At 31.9% G+C, this 24630-nt stretch overlaps 1 protein-coding gene across 4 annotated transcripts in view; it reads left to right on the top strand.

Moving 5' to 3' along the window:
• Positions 1-24630, top strand: part of LOC145276696 (myotubularin-related protein 10-B-like) — a 175098-nt gene that overhangs the window by 45582 nt on the left and 104886 nt on the right. For all 4 annotated transcript variants that reach the window (XM_080127884.1, XM_080127886.1, XM_080127885.1 and 1 more), the window contains exon 3: positions 15305-15358. In XM_080127884.1, the coding sequence (XP_079984010.1) occupies positions 15305-15358 (54 nt within the window). The remainder of the gene's footprint in view (positions 1-15304; positions 15359-24630) is intronic.

The raw sequence follows: 24630 nt of genomic DNA on the forward strand, positions 1-24630 counted from the left end.
TAACTTCCTGTCAACGTGTCTACACTATAATTCACCATCTCCTCCCCTCTCTCTCTCTATCCATTCTCTAACACCACACTATCAACAAATCTCCAACATTTGCCACAATGTCACATCCTTGTGCCTGTTTCCTGAGTACTTTAGTGTGCTCTGATGAACTCGTACCACTTCTGCCTTTTCAATGTCCTGACTATCACGAAAAGCAGCAAAATCTTACCCCTTCACTGTAGAGGTTCCTAAATGCTGGGAAGCCTTTTACTTTAGTTTCTTCCCTCGAACTGCTACACTTTGGAATTCCCTCTCTGTTTCCTGCTTCTGGGACTGTACTAACTTGCAGAAGTGTAAATGTAATGTGAACAGACATTCTGCTGCTCAACTATTTATGGTCTCCTGTTAGATATAATCCCAAATAGTAGTCCCTTACATTCCAAGTAGCCTTATTTGGGGGTGAAAAAAAAAAGATTACTAATTATGACGCTGAATAAACCTTCTACAACCGTTTTCTGAAGAGCAGCTTTTTAATTAGTAACTTATAAAAATAATTAATGCCAGAAAAAAACAAGGCAATATCATTGTTTTATGTAAAGATTTCTGTTGATAACGTTCAAAATAACATTGTCATTATTTCAAGTTTCAAATATCTAAGCAATGAACAGCTTAACTTGGCTGCCTCATTATTAGAGTTCTGACTTTTGATGCCAGAATTAAATTTCAACTAGCATTCGAGATAACATTTTTATTTTTTATACAATAATTATGACTGTGGATTGACTTTTTATGGTAACGGAAACGTAACTTTATAGTATAGTATTGTTTTTTTTTTTTCTTTTTTTTACATGGAGTTCACCACTTATCAAGGCCCAATAGCCACTCGGGGATAAGGGTTATTGTGTGTACAGTACTCAATGGGATAGTGTAGCAATAGTATTGGAGAATTGATAAGGTGTCATTACTTAGGGGGGCGGTTCATCAGGAATTTGTTTGTGTTGGACTTGAAGACATCCAGGTTGAAGTCGGGAGGGAAACAGGCAAGCGGAACAGAGTTCCACAGGCGTGTAGTTCTAAGAAAGAAACGTGCAAGATAATGTCTAGGGGTAGACACACAACAGATCTTGAAAGAAAACAAAAAAACTAAAAGGAGTCTAAGAGAAAAAGAAAAGAATTTATTGAATTTGCTGGAGTCATAAGCAGTTGAAAGGTCGCCCCAACTTATCATTTATTCTCAGAGTTGATTTAATAACTGAAGTTATAACGCTTTTCTGTTCTATTTTTAGATCTCTCCAGAAACGTTTAAAAATGTATATTTTTTTTCTAATTGTAATGTATTTTAATAGTAAAAGTTTTATATTATATATTTTATATTTTGATATGAATTTTATATTATTATTTATATATTTTTACACTTATATTATATTTAATATTATTTATGTAAGAAATTGTAATTTCATATTTTAAAGAGGAAAACTGTCCCCTCATGACAATATACTAGCAGGGGGACCTGACGTTACCCAGGATTGTCACATTCTTTAGATCAGACTCTGACAGGATTCCCAAAGCTACAATCCATGTCGGGTGTGACATTCCAGGCATTGAATCGACCCTGTTCAAAAGAAGACTATGCTGGTTTGGGTACGTCTTTTGCTGTCTGCCAAATGAGTTCACTTATTAACTGGTGGCTCTGGATACATTGAAATGGAGAGGTGGGCAGCTTAAAACCTGTCAATCGAGTGTGTTTCGTCAAATCTTTGGTATTTGTAGCTGGAATCATGCTTTGCTGCCGATTGACGTGGATGGGCTGCGTTGGTGCAAGATTTGATTAATTTGTTTAAATGCTGCCACAAGTACAGTGTTAATTGCAGATTAGTTAAGCATAATCATCTGGGTACGGATGCAGAAATAACCTTAGAAGTTAGAAGATGGTCTATGATTGCGTGATTTCCTTCACCTTGCAGATAATGGAGGTGAGCTTGACAGGTTAATGATTGGGAGACTTCTCCTTTCTCGAATATTCAATGTATGTAACTTTACATTTGTTTCATTATCTTCTTTCCTTATATATATATATATATATATATATATATATATATATATAACCAACTCAAATGACCTTGTAATGGGTGTTGCAACCCAACATCTGGTTTACGACTTCCGATTGTGCATGCGTACATAAACAAATAATCAACGCGACAATAAAACATTTTTTTACTGTGTACGTTTAAATTGTCAAAATAAACAATTGTTAATACTTTCTGCATTTTTTTTTTTTTTTTTTTTTTTTACAACGTTCATTTCCGTATTGCGTTTAAGTTATTTTAACGCAGTTTTCTTACAAATAAATCTACTTTAACCTGTTGACAACCATAAGAGCATATTACAACGGCCATTTAACCACCGCCTTACCTATTTTTTTTTTTAATTTATTCTCCATTTTTTAATACACCTTCCTTAAAAAACCTTCATACATTTTCTTCTACACTACCAACATAAATAAATAACCCCGAAAATTATTTTTTAATTTGCGTTACAAATAAATAATCAATGCGACAATAAAACATTATTTTACTGTGTACGTTCTCAGCGTCCCAATTGTTTTTTTTTTCACGTTTAAATTAAGATATATCAAAATTTGAATTTAACTTTATGGTATCTGTTCAGTGCACATTTACCTCTAAGTATGACAAACCATTTATAATTCAATAGCTGTAAGTTTTTTTTTTTTTTTCAAAAATAAACAATTATAAACAGAACGGCTCAAAGAAATCCATCTATCTATATTCTTTTTTCATTTTAATATACTTTCATAGAAATGTTTCTGTTAGGTCACAAAAAACTGGTTTCTTTATGTCACAAGTGTCATGCTCATTCCATAGCTAATATAACATATTGACCCAACAGGTCACGGATAGTCTAGTATATTTTAATATATATATATATATATATATATATATACTAGCATGGGTGCCCGGCGTTGTCCGGGTGTTTGGAGGTGTATGCTGAGCAAAAAAAAGGGGGTAATTTTTTAAACTTTGACTCCTATTATGACCCCTGAAAATTTATTGTTTTGGGCTCAAATCAAGTTATTAAGTTAGATCCATGTCCACGGAAGCTATATCTAAAATTTCAAGTGTGTAGACCCAAAATTGTCGGAGAAGTTTGGTAGAGTTCTCAAAGCTCAAATCGTTGAACTTTGACCCCTTAATCGCCAAATTTCTGGCTAAAAACCGATCACATAGATTTTTCCAAATCTCAGTACCCTGTATATCAAATTTCGAGTCTGTAGACTAAAAATTGACAGAGTTATTTCGTAGGGAAATGTACACAGAGACACACACACACACACACACACACACACACACACACACACACACACACACACACTTTCACTTTTATAGATATATAGATTTAAAATTTGAATCTGACAGAATGACAAAATTATATTGCAAACCGATATATTAAACAAACGAACTTCAAAGAGACAAATGAACACATAAGTAAAAACAATTTGTATTAGAAAACATTTATTATTCCACGTCTTTTTTTACAGACCTGACGACTGAGGTTCGCTCTTAATAAAAATTGTTTTTTATAGTCTTAATTTTGACTTCCTTTTTCATAAAAAGCTAAAAAAAAATCAAGAAAGAAAAGAAATTAAATTTTATTTTTTCATTAATTTCTTTCTGTGCAAAGCAATTCTTTCAAACTTACTCTGTTTCCAAAATTTTTTTATTTTATTCCCCTCCCCCTTCATTCATTTTCCTCCGCATCCTGGCAAGTATTAAAATAAACCATTTATAATATTTATTTATGGATTTATTTACTTATCATTTCTTTTGTATCGGTAAATGAATTCCATTTAAAAAAAAAACTGTAAAAGTCACGTTAAAGGTGATTAAGTTGGAAAGTAAGTAAAAATTTACCCTTTTTACTTTTATACGATTTCTGATCACTTTGAAAAAGGTGTGTGTGTGTTTTAAAAATGTTTTTTAACTGCTATAATCTCATTTATATATATATATATATATATATATATATATATATATATATATAACAACGTGAGTATTCATATCGTGGGTTTGTATTACTGTACACATAGATTCGAAAAAATAGTCAAAAACAAATATATAAATAAATGTTATCAAAGGCAAGATAAGTTACTTTTCTACCTAACTGGATATATTTTTTGTGTTTTTATTCAATGTAATATATTTATTCAGCTCGAAAAACATACAGTGTTTACCGATGTGTTGGAAAATTCAAGATGGCGTCTCACACCCTCTTTAACACCGTAAGTTTGGGAAAAGGTGTTATAAATAAAAGAACTATACAAAATACTATTAAAAACCCGCCGAATATATGTCAACCTATGTCACGGTAACATATATTGAGCGAGTTTTTAACAGTATTTTAACAGGGTACATCGTAAAAACTGACCCATTAATTTTCCTGAAGTAAAAACTATATAGTTTTTAAACTTTTAAAACTGTACATTATAAAAAGAAAACTGTTCGAGTGATTTTTTTTTTTTTTTACATGGGTGTCACCACTTATCAAGGCCCAGAGACCACTCAAGGATAAGGGTTAATAGGTATACATTAGTCATTGTGATTTTAGCATAGTAAACAGTGGGAATTTTGTAACTTGGATTACTTGAAAAAGAAAACTGTTCGAATGATTGAAAATGAAAACAAAATAACAATGTAAATATATTGATAAGAAAAAAACAAAAACGAACGAAGTTTCCGTTTCAGGAACCCGAGTTTAATTTTATATCGTAATCATTCAACTCGTTAGCGGTTTTATTCAGCGATTAGGGATAACCATACGACATATCTAAATACCAAAGCGATTTAAAAAAAATTTTTTTTTTATTAAAACTAAACCGGTTTAGTTTTAATGAACCAATTTTTTTAAAGCCAACACTTTAGTTATTTTGAGAGCGTGCAACTGCACCCGAAAGGTTGATTAGGAAACTCCAAATCCTTTTAGGACTCGAAAAAAAAAAAGGGGGCTTTTTATCGGCTTAAATGATAAACTAATGTTAAATATTAGTATTTAATATAATGAGATATCAATCTACACAATTTGCCATCGATTCTGAAATAAAATGAAATCCTGACATTGTGATCATTTTTGCAGGTGTTATGTGCCAAATATTGAAATAAGAATGTTTAAATTCAATTATTGTAATTTAAGTCTTTAATTTTAAAGTCGATTTTATTTATAAAATATCTTTTTAGAAATCAATCTCAAAAACAATCTGAACAATAAATCTCTTTTGTTATGGCTAAGTTTTTGTCAAGGGTAGAAATTATAATAGACAAGTATTCATCCATGATGACATTTTACCGATTTCCTGGTTTACAGGTATTCTTGCTAAATTTCTTCGAAAGAATTGACATAAACAATACTTCAACTAAATATGTATATTTCATGCAATAATGACTTTTGTTTCTTCTGACTTTTCCTAAACTAAACATAAAACATCGGTTAGGGTTAGTTTAACATTCTGTAAAAGTACCTTCCGTTTTTTTTTTTTTTTTTTTTGTACTTCTGCAGAGAAGGTAAAAAACCGATAAAAACTGGATATATTTTTCGCGTTTTTATTCAATTTAACATGTTTATTCAGCTCGAAAAGAATACAGTGTTTACCGATGTGTTGGAAAATTCAAGATGGCGTCTCACACATTCTTTAACACCGTAAGTTTGGGAAAAGGTGTTATAAATAAAAAACTATACAAAATACTATTAAAAACCCGCCGAATATATGTCAACCTATGTCACGGTAACATATATTGAGCGAGTTTTTAACAGTATTTTAACCGGTTTTTTATTTATTACACCTTTTTCCAAACTTACCGTGTTAAAGAGAGAATCGGCCGCCATCTTGAATTTTCCAATACATCGGTAAACACTGTATGCTTTTCGAGCTGAATAAACATGTTAAATTGAATAAAAACACGAAAAATATATCCAGTTTGGTAGAAAAGTAATTTATCTTGCCTTTGATAACATTTATTTGTTATATATTTGTTTTTTTGGCAACTTATTCGAATCTATGTGTACAGTAATACAAACCCGAAATGAATTTAAGACCACGAGTGAAATGAGAAAATGAAGAAAATCACATTTACTGTGTGTGTTAGTCAGCGGGTTTGGTTGCCATAACAACGTGACGGTAGTGAACGTGTGCGTGTGTGCGCGTTTCGTGTAGTTTAGTTTCGTATAATAGTTTCGTAGTTTTTTAATTTGTAAATAACAAGTTATTAAAAAATTAAACCCTTCCAAGATGGACAATAAATAAAGCCATAATATTTTATGGTAAAGTTAAGAGCGTAGAAACGATTGTTTTTTAGATGTGATTATTGGATTAACCAATCAGAAATCGTCTGTGGCACACACATCTCTGTTTTTATAGATATATATATATATATAGGTCGAGGTAATTAGTTAAAGAGATTTAATATAATGTGATATATAGATAGATAGATTAAATGTTAAATAGATTTTGTAAATAGTACAGTTGAAATGATTAGAATATTTCCAATATGTAATAAGGTCGAGGTAATTAGTTAAAGAGATTTAATATAATGTGATATGCAAATGAGCATAAGTCATTCGATATGGGGGTGGTTTGTAGAATAGTATATAAAGAAATTAGGCAAATATTCTTATGTCTCCTATAACAGAAACATCCTAAAATGGGTTCTAATGTTTCTCTACCAGGAGAGATCTACTCTCTTACCTCCTTTATATTTCGTTGATGATGGAGAGCTGTACACACAGACAGAAACACACGAACCCTATTACTTTATAAAAATATAGATATAATGGGTGTATTGATTGGTTTTCTAGATATAAATCCAATGAAACTCGCGTGATTAATAAAGAGTGCTCAATATAGGACAGAGCTAGTAGATAGTTTGTTTATTATACAAACATTATTGGTTTTATATATGTGCATGCATGTTTCAGTGTAATTCCAGTTCAGGGATAACACTTCATCAGACCAAAAAAGAATTGATATTAAAACGTTTTTATAAGATATTAGGGTGTGGTTCATGTTTTGGAAGAAAGTTGGGTTTATACTTTGTGCATATGAGGAGTAGGGGTTTTGAAGGAAGGTGTGGTGAAGGAAAGCAGTGGGGTGAGGAAGAAAGGGAGGAGGGGGTACGATTGGTTAAGCTGTAACAGTGGAGAGGTGTTAGTATACTTTTAACTTGGCGGTTGTTTATTGGTCTTAGTTTTCACTTTGATCTGAAGTTATATTATAGTGTTATCGTCACTACTTCCCTGTCTTAGCTTTTTATGGTTGTTTTTTTTTGTTCTGGTGGTGACTTCAGTTTCCTATTGACAAGTTTATTTATTTATTTTTTTTTTTACAAGGTAGTCACCACTTATCAATGCCCAGAGGCCACTCAAGGATAAAGGTTATTGCGTGTACAGTAATCTATGGGATAATATCGTAGTAATCGTTAGTATTGGAGATCTGATAAAGTGTCTTACTTAAGGGGGTGGCTTATGAGGAATTTGTTTATGTTGGACTTGAAGACATTCAAGTTGTAGTCAGGTGGGAAACAAGCAAACGGAAGAGAGTTCCGTGGGCGTGCACTTCTAAGTAAGAAGCTTTGTTCATAGAATCTATGTTTTGATTTAGGCACATAAAGAGTTGGGATTTTTTATTTTTTTTACATAGGCCACCTATCAAGGCCTCGAGCCCACTCGAGGATAAGGGTTAAAGAGTGTACAGTAGAAATTGGACAATATAGTAACCGTTAGTAATGGAGATTTGGAAAATTTGTTAACTTATATGGAACGGCTCATCAAAAACTTGTTTACATTAGACTTGAAGACAACCATATTGTAGTCAGCTGGAAAGCAGAAAAACGGAAGGCAATTTCATAGGTGTGCAGTTCTAAGAAAGAAGCTTTGCTCATGGAATCTACGTTTAGGTTTAGGCACAGATAAAGAGTGGGGGGAAACTAGTGATAGTGTTTTCTGCTAGACGGGTGTTTCTTGTGAAAGTTTGGCAAGGGGGGACCATAGAATGGAGCTCAGCCGAGCACCTGCCTTGAAAATAACGATAAAGCAAACTCACAACATCTCTTCTGTGAGAAAGAGGTTGCAGGGAAGAGAAAAGGACATCTCCCGCAAGGCTACGAAGTCTATTTTGAACTCTATCAAGGCAGGATAAGTCCTTTTTAGCAGCTCCTGCCCAGATGTCACAACAGTACTTATCTGGCTCTTATATAGATAGAGAATTGCATCAGCAGTGAGATATCTACTGGATCGATAGAAGGATCCCACCATTTTTCCAGCGGCCTTAGCAACGGATTTAATGTATGTGTTCCATTTAAGATCAGTAGTAAAGGTCAAGCCCAGAAGCTTGTCAAAACATGAGGCCTCCACAAGACGAGAGCCATTCATTTCAATTGATGCCAGATGGTGATTAGAGCGTTGATGATGTAAAGATAAAAGCTTGGTTTTAGATGCACTAAAAGTAACAAGCCACCTCTTTCCCCATTGTACCACTCGCTCAAGATCAGAGGAGAGAGAATCAGAGAGAACTTGGTCGTTTACTGTCTTAGATGTGCTACCATAGATAGTAGTGTCATCAGCATAAATGTCTACGAGTGATGTAAGGATGTGATTTGGAAGATCATTAATATAGATCAAGAAGAGAGTTGGGCCCAGGATGAACCCCTGAGGGACTCCAGCATTAATACAGTGGGCTTCTGATTTCTGCCCATCAACCACTACTCTTATGAACCTATCAGAGAGAAATGATTTAATAATTGAGAAGACATTTCCAGCTATACCGTAGCTGGAAATCTTGTGCAATTACCCTAGAAAGGTAGCATTCATCGAGAGATTCACTAATCCTGTGAGATATAACTGTAAGCACATCTGCTATAGATCTAGTAGAACGGAAACCATATTGCGTGTCACTAAGGTTATTTTTGCTAAGATGGTTGATTACTTTTTTATTTAAAATAGATTCCAGCAACTTACTCATGATGCACAGCAGACTTATTGGCCTGTACTGTGAGGGAGATGAGCGATCATCTGAATTCTTAAATACGGGCCATACTGATGAGATTTTCCAGGGTGATGGGAAGCAATTCTCCTTAAGACAACGTTTAAACAGTTTTGTAAGGATGGGCGCAAGTTCTGGTTGAAGTCTTTTGAGTACTATAATTGGAATACCGTCGGGGCCGGTTGCTTTACTGGAATCAAGGTTTTTGATTAGCTTGGCAACATCACGTACAGATATTTGTATATCACATAGCATGTATTCTTGTACAGGAGGAAATGTTAGAGATTGGCAGCCTTGGTCGCAAAGGTTAGAATTAGCTGCAAAGTTCTTGGCAAAGAGTTTGGCTTTGTCTGATGTTGACGAGATTACCTCAGGTCCATTTATGAGAGCACACGCTTCTGTTCAGGGTTCTGTTTGATATTTGCCAAAACTGGTGGGAACCAAGCCGCTGCTCAGCTACTTTGGACTTGACGGATTGAGCTGGCAGTTCTGAAAGTGGCTTTAGTCTCACTACATCTATTACGTTGGAAGCAATGGAATAAGTGATTTCTATGCGCAATGGCAGCAGCACATTCCGGAGAGAACCACAGCTGGCTGTTAGGTTTTTGCTGGAATTTTTTTGAGTGTATGAAACGGTCTATACCTACAACTAACCATTCTGTCAGGTTTGATACTATAGAGGACACATCCTTTTTAAACATGGAACGCAGAGGTAGATCCGATATAAATGTGCGGAAGCTATTCCAGTCAGTCATTTAGTATCGGTATACTGTACGATGGAGAGGTACATCTGAGGACTTATTGCAATTCATTTTTATCTCAACTGATACAACTGAGTGGTCGAAAGATCCAAGTGGAGACAAACAGAAGCTGAACACACTTCAGGGCAAATTATGAGAAAGAGGTCTGAGAGTTGCATACTGGCCGTCAGTATCGGGAACACTGGTAGGTTCGTGAACAATCTGAGTGAGGTCATAAGCAATGGGGAAATCATGACAGAACCTCCCCTAATCATCGGTCTTGTTTGAGTGAGTTTACGATTCCACATTGTGAACATTGAAGTCTCCAGACATGAATATTAGCTGAAGGATAAGCAGATAGGGCGTGGTCAATTTTATCAGATTTGCTTTTAAAGATAGTAACTCCGCTGTTGTGGGGACGATAGAGAGCAAATATAAATGCAGTAGTTTGAGCTAGTGTAACCCAGAAGCACATATAGGGTAAGTTATTTTATTTTATTTTTTTATTCTATTCATTGCTTTTATATCTATTTGTTTCTAGTTTTCAAATTCTTGTTTATTTATAGGACATGTGACCATATAATTTTTATTTATAGGACATGTGACCATATAATGTTTATTTATAGGACATGTGACCATATAATCAAAATGAGTTAGTTGAACAGATATATGGCTTATATGATTTAAATAAATTAAACTGTCTATATGTGCGTGACTATAGATGTGTGAGTTTATCATCCAAACCCTAGCAGGAGTAAACAAATAGGTAAGTACAACTTGTCACATACAAACAGTAAATGTACTATTATCTAGTCCTCAGGATAGAATTAAAGTATAGTATCTTTAGTGGACTAAATTTTCCATAGCCACATGACTGTTGTGGGTGTTTATAACACTCATTCAGTGATTTATTGTTTTAACAACAGAAAGAGTAATAAAAGACCGTTTATTCTGGGCCATGCAATCAGAGTAAACAGTGAAAATAATCTGTCTACAGAATCCCATTGTCTTTCCAGCTGTTGCTATTTAATGTATCTTTGGAAAACGCGGGTAAAATGCAAAACCAACTAAAAACAAGGTAGTCGTAATTATGTAGACATGATAACACAACTATGAACATAAATAAGCCGACGTTTCCATAGATTTAAAATGTAACAAATATTGTCTTAATAAAATGTTTGTTACATGTAGTTAAAAGTGGTGAGGAAATGTTAGTTGACGGTTGTTTTTCCTATGTTTTTTGTTATAAAGAAAAAAGGATTTATGTGAAAATTTTCTCGTGGGATATATATATATATATGTGTGTGTGTGTTCATTATTTTTCATATGATTAAACTTATGGTAACTAATTTCTTGTTTTACAATTTTGTTTTCAATGTTTTTTTTGTCCCGTTTGATTACAATGCCATGTTTATCATCTGGCAGTCTTTGCTTGGGCCTTTTCCAACTGCTTACATAAACATACCGGAAGATGATGATGTGAAATTGTTGGAAATTGGGTTGTATTCTGAATAAGTACCTGATTTCCATTTAAAAAAAAAATTAAAAAAAAGATCCTTTGTAGATGTATTTAAAACAAGACTAAGAATTTGAAGTAAAATTTTCTTTTTCATTACAACTATAAGACATTTTTGAACATACTATTTTAATACAGGAATCCAGACAAATCTTTTTCAAAGTTTTCCATGTTACATTTTTCTTAATTGATCTCTCTGTCTATTCCAATTTTTCCTGGAAACTACTGAAATTTTTGTTATGATTATGTAAGCAGTGAACCGAGTGTTATGTTATCTGTTGGATGCACACTTGGGGATTAATAGGGATTAGTCCCTATAATACCATATTTATAATAGCATATTTATTCTCACTTTTTCTGGGAAACTCTTGGACCAATCTGGTTGAAATTTTGTATGAACCTTTGTAAGAAGGTGCAGCGAACTGACTATGATGATATCTGTTTGATGCATAGTTACGATTAATAAGGATTAGTATTTAATGCAAAAATGCACACAAATTTAATTATGTTCAATCATCAATTTGGCATCAAGCACTCATTCCAAATGAACGGTCTGTAATATTTTCACATTTTTTAACAGCAGAAAAGTCCAGTTTATTAATAACAAAATCAATTCATTGTTAATAAAGTTGTTGAAAGTTTCTTTTTTTAATTTAAATTTTAATCAGATTAATTTACTTTGGTCCACAATATTATTTGGTAAGGATCTATTATCAGTTTCTGTTATTCTATTAATCTTGTGAATTCAAACAAATTTTGTTCATTTCTTTTTTTTTTTTCATTAAATTTTTCATAAAGTTAGAAGTATTAATGACAACCACCGAATGAGATTGAAAAACTAAATCTAAAATGCGTCAAAATGTTTGAAAAAAAAATACATATTTTTTATTTTTTTCAAATATTTTGCAGTTTTAAGTGATGCTTGGAAGTTTTAGATTCTTCTCATATATTCAAATACAAGCATATCAATGGAAACAAAATAACAACTCTGAAACAATAAAATATTTAAACATTTATTGTTCACGAACCCGAGTTTGCTGTGAAATTGTGTCCTTAAAGATATGTACAAGGAGAGTCTGCAAATGATGTGTGTGTAAGCAGAGATGAAAGTCTTGCATATTGAATAGTGTTTTTGTGGATTGTTGCACATTGTTCGTGTTTTCCATTGAACAGAGAATTAACTAATGTTGTCTGCATTCAGTTATAAAAAAAAGACAAAAAGGCTGAGTTTCCTATGCATTGCTTTTTATAATATGGATTGTCACACTTTCTACACTTAATCAAAGGGGAGATAATTTGGGTCTGAATGCCCTCTGATGAGTCTGTAAGCATATTAAAAAAAAGTTAGGTAATGCTACACTCTAAAAATAATTTTTTTCATTAGTCATTGCTCCAAACCTATCAAAACTCACACTTAATAGTTATTTACATGAAACAAGTGCAGGTAACTCCAGGGAAACTCTTGTGAAAAATTCTCGTCAAACTGTTAAAAACTTTGCATAAATATTTAAAATGTACACTCATTTAATTATTTCTCAATATTCAAAAAGTCTTGTGCCTGATTATGTTTACATAAATAGTCATTGTAGGGGGAGATACCCCATGTTCTACTTAATATTTTTATTGATGAATTTAAATCTTTTTTTCTCAGTAAGTTGTAAAGCAACTTCTCCGGACTTTTTGTAAATTCGTACTCTTGTTACTTGTTGTTCGTATTGTTAGGGTTGTTTTTGAGAAATCGGATCAAATTTTCAAATTTGACCTCCTCACATCTCTGCATTTTTAACCTGGGTACCTTTGCTGTTACACTATTTCAGACTTATGCATTAATGGCTTAATTTGAAAATATTTTCTTGGTTAGTCATGATCAGGGGATAAAGCTATCCCCTTTTCTCTTACTATAGTAATAGAAAATACAGAAATCTGTAACTTCATATTTTGTATAATTATTAGTCTCTCGTCAGCAATTAATTGGGCATTTAAAAGCAAGCGTTTCTTTATTATATTTTTCTTATTTCCTTTAAAAAGTATTTTTTAAACCGATACTCTCGACTTGATAATTTAGGTCAGATATCAGGCTGATTGAAATAAATGAATAAAAATCTTAGTTTTAAATGATTTGAATTGTTTTTTATAAACTGATCATGCATTCAATTTTCAAAAGCAATTTTGTCCCAGTACGTTAAAAACGATGTTGATCTTGAAAAGGTTTGGCTATCCATAGCTGATCAGAACCGGTTTTGCAAATGTGTAATGAAATAATGTTTCTATAAATAAAAATCTATACCTATCTCTCTATCTTGATATAATTTTCCTTATTTATGCATTGTTCACTACATATATTATGCACACATCTTTCAGTTGCAATTTATTTCAAAATCCATTGTCATCAGTCTAATCTGGCTTCAAATGCAAATGATGTTGGATTTAGAAAGCTGAAACATATGTGCACATTTGTAACTAATAATGTTTATATTAATATAATTATACAATAATACAGCTCTACTTATTATTGGACATTATTTTATAAACACTGGAATTAAGTTTCATTGGATTAACATTGAGGAAACTATAGCTATATATAATATATATATATATATATATATATATATATATATATATATATATATATAATATTTCAAAGATAGCCTAACAAAATAAAAAAACAATTGTAACTTTTTTCAAATTTTGTAATCATGTCCATATTCCTTTATTTACTTTTATGTTGATGAGTTTCTATTCTTCTGATAAGTAAGGGCGGAATAAATTCAAAAATTGACATAATAATTACATGAATGATTCTGTGCTATGAAACCAGTGCTGTCAAGAATTGTGCATTTCAACATACTTAAAGAAATAAACGGTTAGATGGTCAAAATCTTAAAATTTGAAATATAGACTTTTGTCATTTGTGTATGCTCTGTAGTTACATTGAGCTTCATAGATTAATGGATTGGTATAAATAGGTGAAATATAATTGAATAATGAAAAAACATATTTTCTCATAAGCACATATATATATATATATATATATATATATATATTTCTATCAAATTTGTCAGTTTGTATTGAAAAATACAGACACTTCATGCTTGTTTGGATTCTAAATCAGCCAGTTCTCATCTGAAGCAAGAAAATTAATTTAAAGGTTGGAATGAATAGACATGAATTTTCAGTGGTTTTCACTGAAATATGCTTAAAAGCAAGAATGCTGCCTCAGTACACGCACACATACATTCAAGTATTATTGTATGTTGGTTACATTGAAACTATTCATAGCTAGAAATGTTCACTTAAAAGATGTTTTTTATGATCATTATATCAACGTTTCATGACCGTGAAGTGTGTCAAGTAGAGGGAAGGACATTTTCAAAATATTGTGTATTGTTATTTCACTCCTTTATTACTTTAAAAGAAAAAGATGATTATAATTCGAATAGATATTTCTTTTATTCTGTCTACATGTTTTTTGTTTTTTTTTCCACAAGAAAACAAAGCAAAAAAAACAAACCTCATTTAATTCTAATGAAAAAATAAACAAAACTATTTCTATCTATTACCATAAGTTTTATGAGTGCTCTTATATTATAATAACGAAAAAATATTGAATTTCAAGTAAAACAAACTCTACCTAAGAAATTGTCATGTTGCAAATAGTAACATATCCAAAAATAATGCATACTTAATCTACATAAATTAAAATATCATGTTTAAATGCATTTTACGACCAGGCAATGCCGGGCAAGCACCTAGTACTTAATAAAACCAAAGCAGGAATACTTGATGAAAGGTGTTCTATAAAAGATGAAAAAGGGGAGGTAAATGTGTCGCAATATCCAAAAATTACAAAAAACAATAAGGTGGAAAAATTATTAATGAAAAAAGAAATTTACAAAATTAAATTATCAAATTGTAGTTAATGAATTATTTTTTATTTCAGGAAAAGAAATTGCAATAATATTAAATAAATTTTATTATTTCAATATTGTAATCTTTTCTTATGACCATTTCCAGGGTTTTCGATCTTACATTGACTTGTCTCAAGAACCGAAGGAAGTTCTTTCAAATGTGAGTATGAAAAACAATCAAATCATTTAATAATCGTCTTTCATAATTGCTAGTTTCTTTAGTTTAATTTCACTAACATTTTTATTTTTTATGAACTGCTTTTTTTCCTTCACATTTAATTGCAGAAAAATGTGGGTTTTCTTTCCAAATTTTTTTTTTCATAGGAAAAGAAAAACAAAAACAAACTATGCACAAATTTATTTTATTTTGTTAAAATCTTTTCATTAAATTATGTACATTGCTTTGCTTCAAACTCCTGGATCAGTGGAAATCACCATAGATGATGCAGGACTTTGTGAGTGAATTTTCTTAGTGATGACTAGAAATAATAAGACACTTTTAGCACTTTTTTTTTTTCACTTACTGAGGACAAAATAGTTCAATAGTAGTAAAAAAAAAATCTCTTCTCTGTATGCACCGTAATGGTGTTCCATCTGATTTCTTCACAACTATTTCAATATTTATCGCCTGTTTGCAAGCCCATTGCTACAAAATCCAGAAGGCACTCACCAATCTGCCAGCAGTTTATACAATCCAAAATTCATGACCTTCTAAAAGACAGTGTTATCGAACCCTCTCACTCTGGAGAGCACAGGTTCTAGTAATCACTAACGATAACAAGAAGTGTCTCGTCATTGACTATAGCCAGTCCATCAACTCGTTCATGTACCTTGATGTTTTATCCTTTATCAAGAATTGATGAACTAGTCCAAAAAATCACTCGCTATTCCGTTTTACTCCCCTGGACTTGCAGAATGCATATCATCAAATACCAATGCAAGAAGAGATTAAATTCACAGCTTTCAAAACCTGTGGAAATCTATATCGATTCTGCTGTTTTCTATTTGGCGTAACAAATGGTGTATCGTGTTTCCAACGATTGATGATCTAAGAAGGTTGCTGACACTTTCACGTATGTTAACATCACTATATGTAGCCATGATATGATCGAACATGATAAAAATCTGAATCGTTTCTTACATGTTGCCAGAAAGTACGGCAGAAGTTTCAAGAGAACAAGCGTATAATGTGAACTGAGTCCCCCTTTTAAGGTATGAAATGTCATTTGGAGTTGTAAAACCAGATCCTGAACATTTCCATGCTTTGAGATATCTACCTCCATCACAAGATGCTAAATCACAACAGCGGGTTGTTGGAATGTTTCATATTATGCTCAATGGATTCCTCCTTTTTCAGATAAAATTCGATGGTTAGCACAGAACCAAGTCTTCCCTCTACCTGAATCCTGCTCAGTGGATTTCACCAACCTCAAAGAAGAACGATTCACTTACGATAATTGATCCCAACATATCCCTTACCATAGAAACTGATGGTTCGAATGTTGCCCTGACTATCACTCTTAATCAGAATGGCCACTCAGTTGCTTTCTTTTCCCGATCTCTTTCTGTTCATTTTAATTTGATGACATATTTTTATTACTTTTATGCGTATGCAAATTCAAATCATAACTAGAAGTGATTTAATTTAAAATATTTTCAATTCTAACTAATGCCACCCAAATTTTCTTAATCTTTTGAAATATAATTGGCTCTGTAATAATAAATACAAAATTAAAGAATATTTAAGTGTATTTTAGGACTGGATAAACCCCCCTCCCATCCGTTTGCTATAAGAAAAAACAAGACCAACCAAATTCCATTAAAAATATCTCTCCAAGAGATGATATAGTCGATACAAAACTGTGTAGATCTTGTGATTTGATTGTGAAACGTTTTTCACAGTAAACAAAAGAAAGAAAATTCACTGAATTTGTGCATAGAAGTTTCTTTTTTTTCTTTTTCTGATATTTTTTATCGCAAACATTCGATTGATTTTATGCTTTTATAAATTTTCTACTCTTAGCAACTTCTGTAATCATTGATGTTTATTGTTTGTTTTCTACAATACATTATGGGGAGGGTTAAAGTAAATTTGGTTAGCAGATAATGTGTGACATGACATTTTGGATATAGTTGTGAAAGAGAGGGAACTATTTGGAGATTAGGTAGTTTGGTTAACATTCTTTACCACCTACCTTCCCATTGTAAATTGACCCCTTCTTATATTAGATAGGACACTCAAAGTAAATTTATGCTTAATAAGGCCTAAATAAAGTTAGCCATCATGTTTTATTGCAGGGGCTAGAGTATGTATATCGTCTTATAAGTTTTTATTTTAACTTTTAAAACTGTATAAAAAACTTTTAGTTCTTCATTGGAAAATTAATTTGCCAGTGAGTCAATTAATCTGCAATCGCTGAATCAATTTACTTCCATAGATTCACAACAGTCCTAATGTTATTTTAGAGACCATTAGCTGTTTACTATGAAACACTATTTTGGGGATTTAAAGACAAAACAGTGTATTAAATCATGGTTCCCCAGTAGTGTTGATCAAACACCACCTCCCTTAAACACAAGAACAAAAACGTTCTGAATATTTGGTCTAGTTTTGTTGTTCTAGATTTATTAGGCTAATCTATTCATGTTATCAAAAAAAAAGTCTTCCTTTCCTGTGTCAAAAAATGTCTTCTTTACCTGTGTCAAAAAAAATGTCTTCCTTACCTGTGTCAAAAAAAAAAAATGTCTTCCTTACCTGTGTCAAAAAAAAAATGTCTTCCTTACCTGTGTCAAAAAAAAAATGTCTTCCTTACCCATGTAAAAAAAAAATATCTTCCTTACTTCAAAAAAATACTAATACCTTATCTATGTCCTCCATCTTTGTCTCCAAAAAGGAAAGTATTTATTTACAAAGCTGCTGTATTTATATGGTTTGGATGAATCCATCCCACTACTTATCACTATTTTCTTTGTTATTAATATTTTATTTATATTTTATTAATATTTTATATTTTATATTTTATTTATATTTTATATTTTATTTTATTTTATTTATATTTTATTTTATTTATATTTTATTTTATTTATATTTTATTTTATTTATATTTTATTTTATTTATATTTTATTTTATTTATATTTTATTTTATTTATATTTTATTTTATTTTTATTTTATTTTATTTTATTTATATTTTATTTTATTTATATTTTATATTTTATTTATATTTTATATTTTATTTATATTTTATTTATATTTTATTTATATTTTATATTTTATTTATATTTTATATTTTATTTATATTTTATATTTTATTTATATTTTATATTTTATTTATATTTTATATTTTATTTATATTTTATATTTTATTTATATTTTATATTTTATTTATATTTTATATTTTGTTTATATTTTATATTTTGTTTATATTTTATATTTTGTTTATATTTTATATTTTGTTTATATTTTATATTTTGTTTATATTTTATATTTTATTTTATATTTTATATTTTATTTTATATTTTATATTTTATTTTATATTTTATATTTTATTTTATATTTTATTTATATTTTATATTTTATTTACATTCACTTCATTATTTACTCATATTTTATAAAAACTATTAAATGTAAAGATATTAAAAAAATGAAATGTGAAGTTTATTTTATATCTTTGTTCTGGTACTACAAGATCAGGTTGTCTGAAGATGCTTGCTTTCTGAACATTGATGTTATTTTTTCTTTTGCAAAAACTCATGTTCTGCAAAAGCAAAACTAACAATTTTCCTCTACAAAACAACCAAACAACATAAATATTTGAAGATATAAAGAACTTGAAGCATAACAAACTTTTATCAAAATGCATTAACCAGAAAAGGGTTGATATGCCATAAAACAACACTAAACAAAAAAAAAATAATTATTTGAAGATTTAAAGAATTTGAATTATTGAAGCATAAAAAACTTATCAAACTGCATTAAATAACCCAAAATGGCTTGATATGCCATAAAACAAAACAATCAACGAAATATCTCTGTTGTTGATGTAAAAATAATTGACTTGATACTCTTTCTTGTTGTATGGTAGGATATTGTCTTTTCTAAATAATTTTTAATGAAAAACTTGCTCTATTTTTAAAGCTGCATTTTATGATTGAAGAGTTTTCATGCCACTGTTTCAACTTTTATTTCTTTTTTGCAGTAGACACAAGCATGAATAATACTTATATTGATATAAATACCTCCGTTTCTTGTAATCTGCAAGCCACTTTTATTGAAAAAAAAAAAAAAATGAACAAAAAATAAATTCTTGATTTGAATAATTTATGTAGAATGTCTCCCCATCCTCCTCTTCTTTCTGCTTTGCTTGGTTTCTTAAAACTGCATTTCTATTTTTATGCCCCCTCTACTCCCTAACTGCTGTTTCATTCGCTTAGACATGTTTTTTTTCTTCTTATTTTTAATAGAGCTTTGTTTTGTTTTCTACTTGCTGTGGCTTTCTTTTTTTAATTCTATATTTAATTTTTTTTCTTTTTTTAATCTTTATTTCTTTATGCTTGGCTCTCATTATTAATTCATCACTGTTTATTTGCAGTTTAAAAAATGCAACTTTTTAAAACAACAAAATTTCTGTTAATGAGGTATCCAACATCCACTTCCAAGGTACTCTTATCTATAAGGAACATGCATCAGTAATTCCTAGGTTTTCCTTTTCGTACAAGATGGAGGTACTGCATGGGAGGAGTTGCCTCATGGAGCTGTGTTCAATTTTGTATTATACTATGAATAACGAAATAGTGTTTTTTTTTTTTTTTATCCAATATATTTTCGATGGTTAAAACAAAGAAGTTGACTTCACTTTGAAATAGTGTCCCCCCCCCCCCGGATTACTTAATCTATTTAATCTATATACTATCAAAAAGTGATGGTATTGTTCTTAGGAGTTTGTCTGTTCCTATGCAAATAGAAGCATGTGATTGGTTGACAAAAAAGGATTGGGCAGAGTACATATTACTAAGGTAGTAGTTTTTATGTCAATATTCAAGTTTGAATCTATTTCTATTGCAAAATGTTGACATGTTCATCTCTAACAAGACATATCGCTAATATAGAAATAAATGAAAGCAACAACAAATTTATCAGACATTTCAATTGATGCCAGTCACAATTGAAAACATAGACTTTTAGTATTTTCAGACAATATTTAAGGACTAGTGCATAAATGTAGTTACAATTCAGTGACATTTTCATGCTTTAAAACAGGCTTCGGGTTGACAAGAAAATTATTGCTGTTTTTAAACTTTTAAATTCAGATGAACATATCTTGTCTCAAACAAAATTTATTGATTGAAATAAGCACAATCGGCAGACTTTTGCCAACGCAAGGCAAGTATATTTATGCCAGGAGCATAAAAATCTTGTGTTCTGGTGGCGATGAAGTTACTGAAGGAGTTTTGATATCGTTTAGGTTTTTGAAGCATTTCTCATGCAGAAAGTTGTCGAGATGTTTTAAAAAGTGGTAGTCGTTGGTTCAAAGGTCTGGAGAGTATGGCGGATGAGGCAGTTTTATAGCTCAATTCGTTCAACGTCTGCAGGGTCGGTTTAGTAATGTGTGGTCGGGCATTGTTGTGGGGGAGAATTGGGCCTTTTCTGCTGACTAATGCTGGGTGTTGTTGTCGAAGTTTCTGATACATTTCATCCATTTGTTGACAGTACTTCGCTGCCGTAATGGCTCGACCGGCATTCAAAAAAACTAATGGATGAGTTCGGTCACAGACCACCAGTCAGTATGACCTTCTTTTGGTACAACTCTGGCTTCGGGAAGTGTCGTGGAGCTGAGCATTGTTGTAAAGAATCCACTTTTAATCACAAATCACAACCCAGTCTAGAAATGGATCGTTCTTGTTGTGTAAAAGGGAAGATGGCACTTCATTTCATAACTGTTTCTTTTGGTTGTCGGTCAATTCGTGAGGCACCTATTTATCAAGTTTCTTTGTCTTTCCAATCTCTCAAGTGGTTGTAAATTGTCATGTCTGCTCTAATTCAGAAGCAAGTTTTCGAACACTTGTGCTTGGATTTGACTAAGGCTCTTAATTGATCATTGTTAACATCCGATGGCCGACCACTATGCTCATTTTCAAAACTCGTCGCCACCACAAAATTTCTTAAACCATCATTGTGTTGTACATTCAGTAGTGGTTACTAGGCCCAAAGCTTTGTTGATATTGCGAGCTGTTTCAGTAGCTTTTTGGCCTAGCTTGAATTGAAATAAGAAAATTGTGTGAATTGTTTAAACTGATTGTAATTTAAATGATTAGATAGAGCGAAAAACGTTCTTTAAGATGATATATAAAGTAAAGGTATTATGACGAAAACTTATTTGAAAATACATAATTTAAAATTAAAAATTCTGCAAAAACTTTATCAACCCAATATAATCGTTTTTCATTTATTTTAGTTCCATACATTAAGTAGATTAATGCCTTGTCTCTAGCGATTTGGATATCAAAATTAAAAAACAAAATACTAGAAAATCAACAAATTTTTTTCCCATAAACTCTGGAACTTACGCTCTATTTTTTTTTTTTTTTTTTTTTACTTAGGAGTCACCACTTACCAAGGCCCGAAGGTCACTTGATGCTAAGTGTTAATGTATGTAAGGTAGTAGTGTAGTAATCGTTAATGGTATAAATTGGGTAGAATTTGATTTTTATGGGTACGGCTCAACACGAACTTGTTTACATTGGACTTGAAGGCTACCATGTTGTATTCAACTTAGAAGCAAGACAGCAGAACACTGTTTCACGGACGGGTAGTTCTGGGAAATAAGCTTTGTTTATGGAATCTGTGTTTAGATTTAGGCACAGAGAGTGGGGAAAATCGTATATAGTGGTTGTAGATAGTTGAGTATTTTTTTTGTAAAAATTTGACAAGCAGGGACCATAGATGGGAGTTCAGTCGAGCACTTGCCATTCTGTATTTTATTTCAATATACTTAATAAGAAATGAATGGCATCAAAATAAACACAATGTATGGATGCGTGGGTGTTTGGGCGAATCCTATAGAATCTATTGAATTATTATTTAGACTTGAAACTGAAAGTCAAGAAATAAAATAAATAATCAGATAAAATCCAACTATCTTGTATGCACCTCTCATTTGTTGACTGTTTTTCTTTTAATATTCTGTTTACTGATATGATGACCATTTAGTCATGATAATTCATTATCAATTGAAAAGACTATCACAATGGATGATTATAGTTTCAATATAGTTGAATTGCTTAAACTATATTAGGAAGGTGGGTGGGTGGACTTTTTAACAAAAACGATTCCAATTGTAATGGCATCTGTTAAATAAACATGGTTGAAATCTGTTTTCCATAGAAATACCAATGCACAGTGGAAGTTCGTTTTCTGGTGAAAGAACTGACCCAGTAAATTATCGCCCCATTAGCCTCCTCCCACTTGCGCCAAAATATTTGAGTCCATAATTAACCAAGCTCTAGTCCATCACCTTACAGGTGCTAAACTTCTGACCAACCTACAATATGGATTTAGGCAAGCCCGCTCTACAGCAGACATCCTAACTGTAATCTCTGAACATATATACCATTCACTTGACAAAGCAGGGGAGGGTAGAGCGGTAGCTCTAGATATATCGAAGGCTTTTGACAGGGTATGGCATGAAGGTCTTCTTAGGAAAATCAGATCATACGGTATCACTGGAAGAATACTTAACATAATTAAATCCTTCTTAGATAAGAGAAAAATCCAGATTGTCTTTGACAGTCGTACATCTAAACAATATTATATAAATGTGGGAGTGCCTCAAGGCTCTATCCTTGGACCTCTCTTATTCCTAATATTCATAAATGACCTCCCTGACAAAATTGTCTGTGAGATAGGTATGTATGCTGATGACACCATGCTCTGTAACAGGCACGACAGGAAAACAAATGAACACATATCTAAAGAAATGGCAGAAACACTAGAGGATGATCTCCAATCTGCAGTGGAATGGGGACAAAAATAGATGGTCACATTCAATGCTGCCAAGACTAAACTTGTTTCCTTCAATAATTACAAGAAACCTTTTCTACCACCAGAAACATGAGTTGGAACAATTACATTGAGAACATTGCTAGGACCGCTGCAAAGAATGTAGGTTCTCTCTACTATGCTAGAAAGCTACTAACGTCCGAAAATATCCTGTACCTCTAAGGCCACCATTTGCCCATGTATGGAGTATTGTTGTCATATTTGGGCTGGTGCATCTGCTACTAGTCTCTCTATCTTAGACAAGGTTCAAAAGAGTCGCCAACTTGATAGGTCCTGAACTGTCATCTAAGCTTCAGCCTCTGACCCATCGACGAAATGTTGCACCCCTCTGCCTGTTCTATAAGTACTTTAATGGTGTATGCTCTGTCGAACTGCGAGCACTTGTACCCCCTCAACGTAAATACCCCCGACAAACCCAACTAGCAGCAAAATCCCACCCCTTCACAGTAGAGATCCCTAGATGTAAGAGAGCCTTTTACTCCAGTAGTTTCTTCATCAGAACAATTAGACTTTGGAATTCAATTCCGCGTTTCTGCTTCCCCAACTGTAACTGACAGCAGAAGTTTAAGTGTAATGTAAACCGACATCTTGCTGCCCAACTCCCCACATATTACCCCTGTAGCTTATGTCACTGATAGTAGCCCCCTACATGAAAGTGGCAATGTGCCTTGTTTGGGGTGAAAATGTGATTTAAAAAAAAAATGTTGCATTGTTTCAAAGAAAATTTTTCTTTGATTAAAAAATATTAATTTTAATCTGGAAGTAAGAAAGGCAGGATTAAAATGGAAAAATGACTAAAAATTAGTGTCAGAGTTGAAAGTTGAATTATCTTTCGCTCTCTCTTTATTTCCACCAGGGGTCTCCAAACTACAGTCCGTAGGCCAGATCCTGCCCGCCAGAGTCTTTAATTTGGCTTGCGGAACTCTTGTGGAAAATGTAAAAATATTGAGGAAAAATCAAAAAAATGGAAATGTGTGAAAGTGTGGTTTTATTTTTGGTGCAGAAAATGATTAAAAGATTGAGATTTGAGCGAAACCGTATAAAACATGTCCAGGTTATTTATTTTTTTAAAAAATTTTTTGGGTGATGTAATTCTAAAAAAATCAGCGACATAGCCCCATTTTAAAACTTTGGAGTCCCTGGATTTGATACACGTATTTGTGTCTCTGTTTTAGTGTGTGTGTGTTTGTCTGTCTTTCCGTTTTGATTAATGTGTCTCAGTTTTATTAATTTCTGTGGGTGTGTTTGTGTTTCTCTCTCAATTTTTCATGCGTGCATGTCTCTTTCTCTCTCTCTCCTCTCTCTCTCTCTTTCTCTCTCTCTTTCTTTCTCTCTCTCTTTCTTTCTCTCTCTCTCTCTTTCTTTCTCTCTCTC

This window comes from Euprymna scolopes, chromosome 5 (genome assembly GCF_053919585.1).
Source record: "Euprymna scolopes isolate OS-2025 chromosome 5, ASM5391958v1, whole genome shotgun sequence".
In the NCBI taxonomy this organism is placed as follows: domain Eukaryota; kingdom Metazoa; phylum Mollusca; class Cephalopoda; order Sepiida; family Sepiolidae; genus Euprymna; species Euprymna scolopes.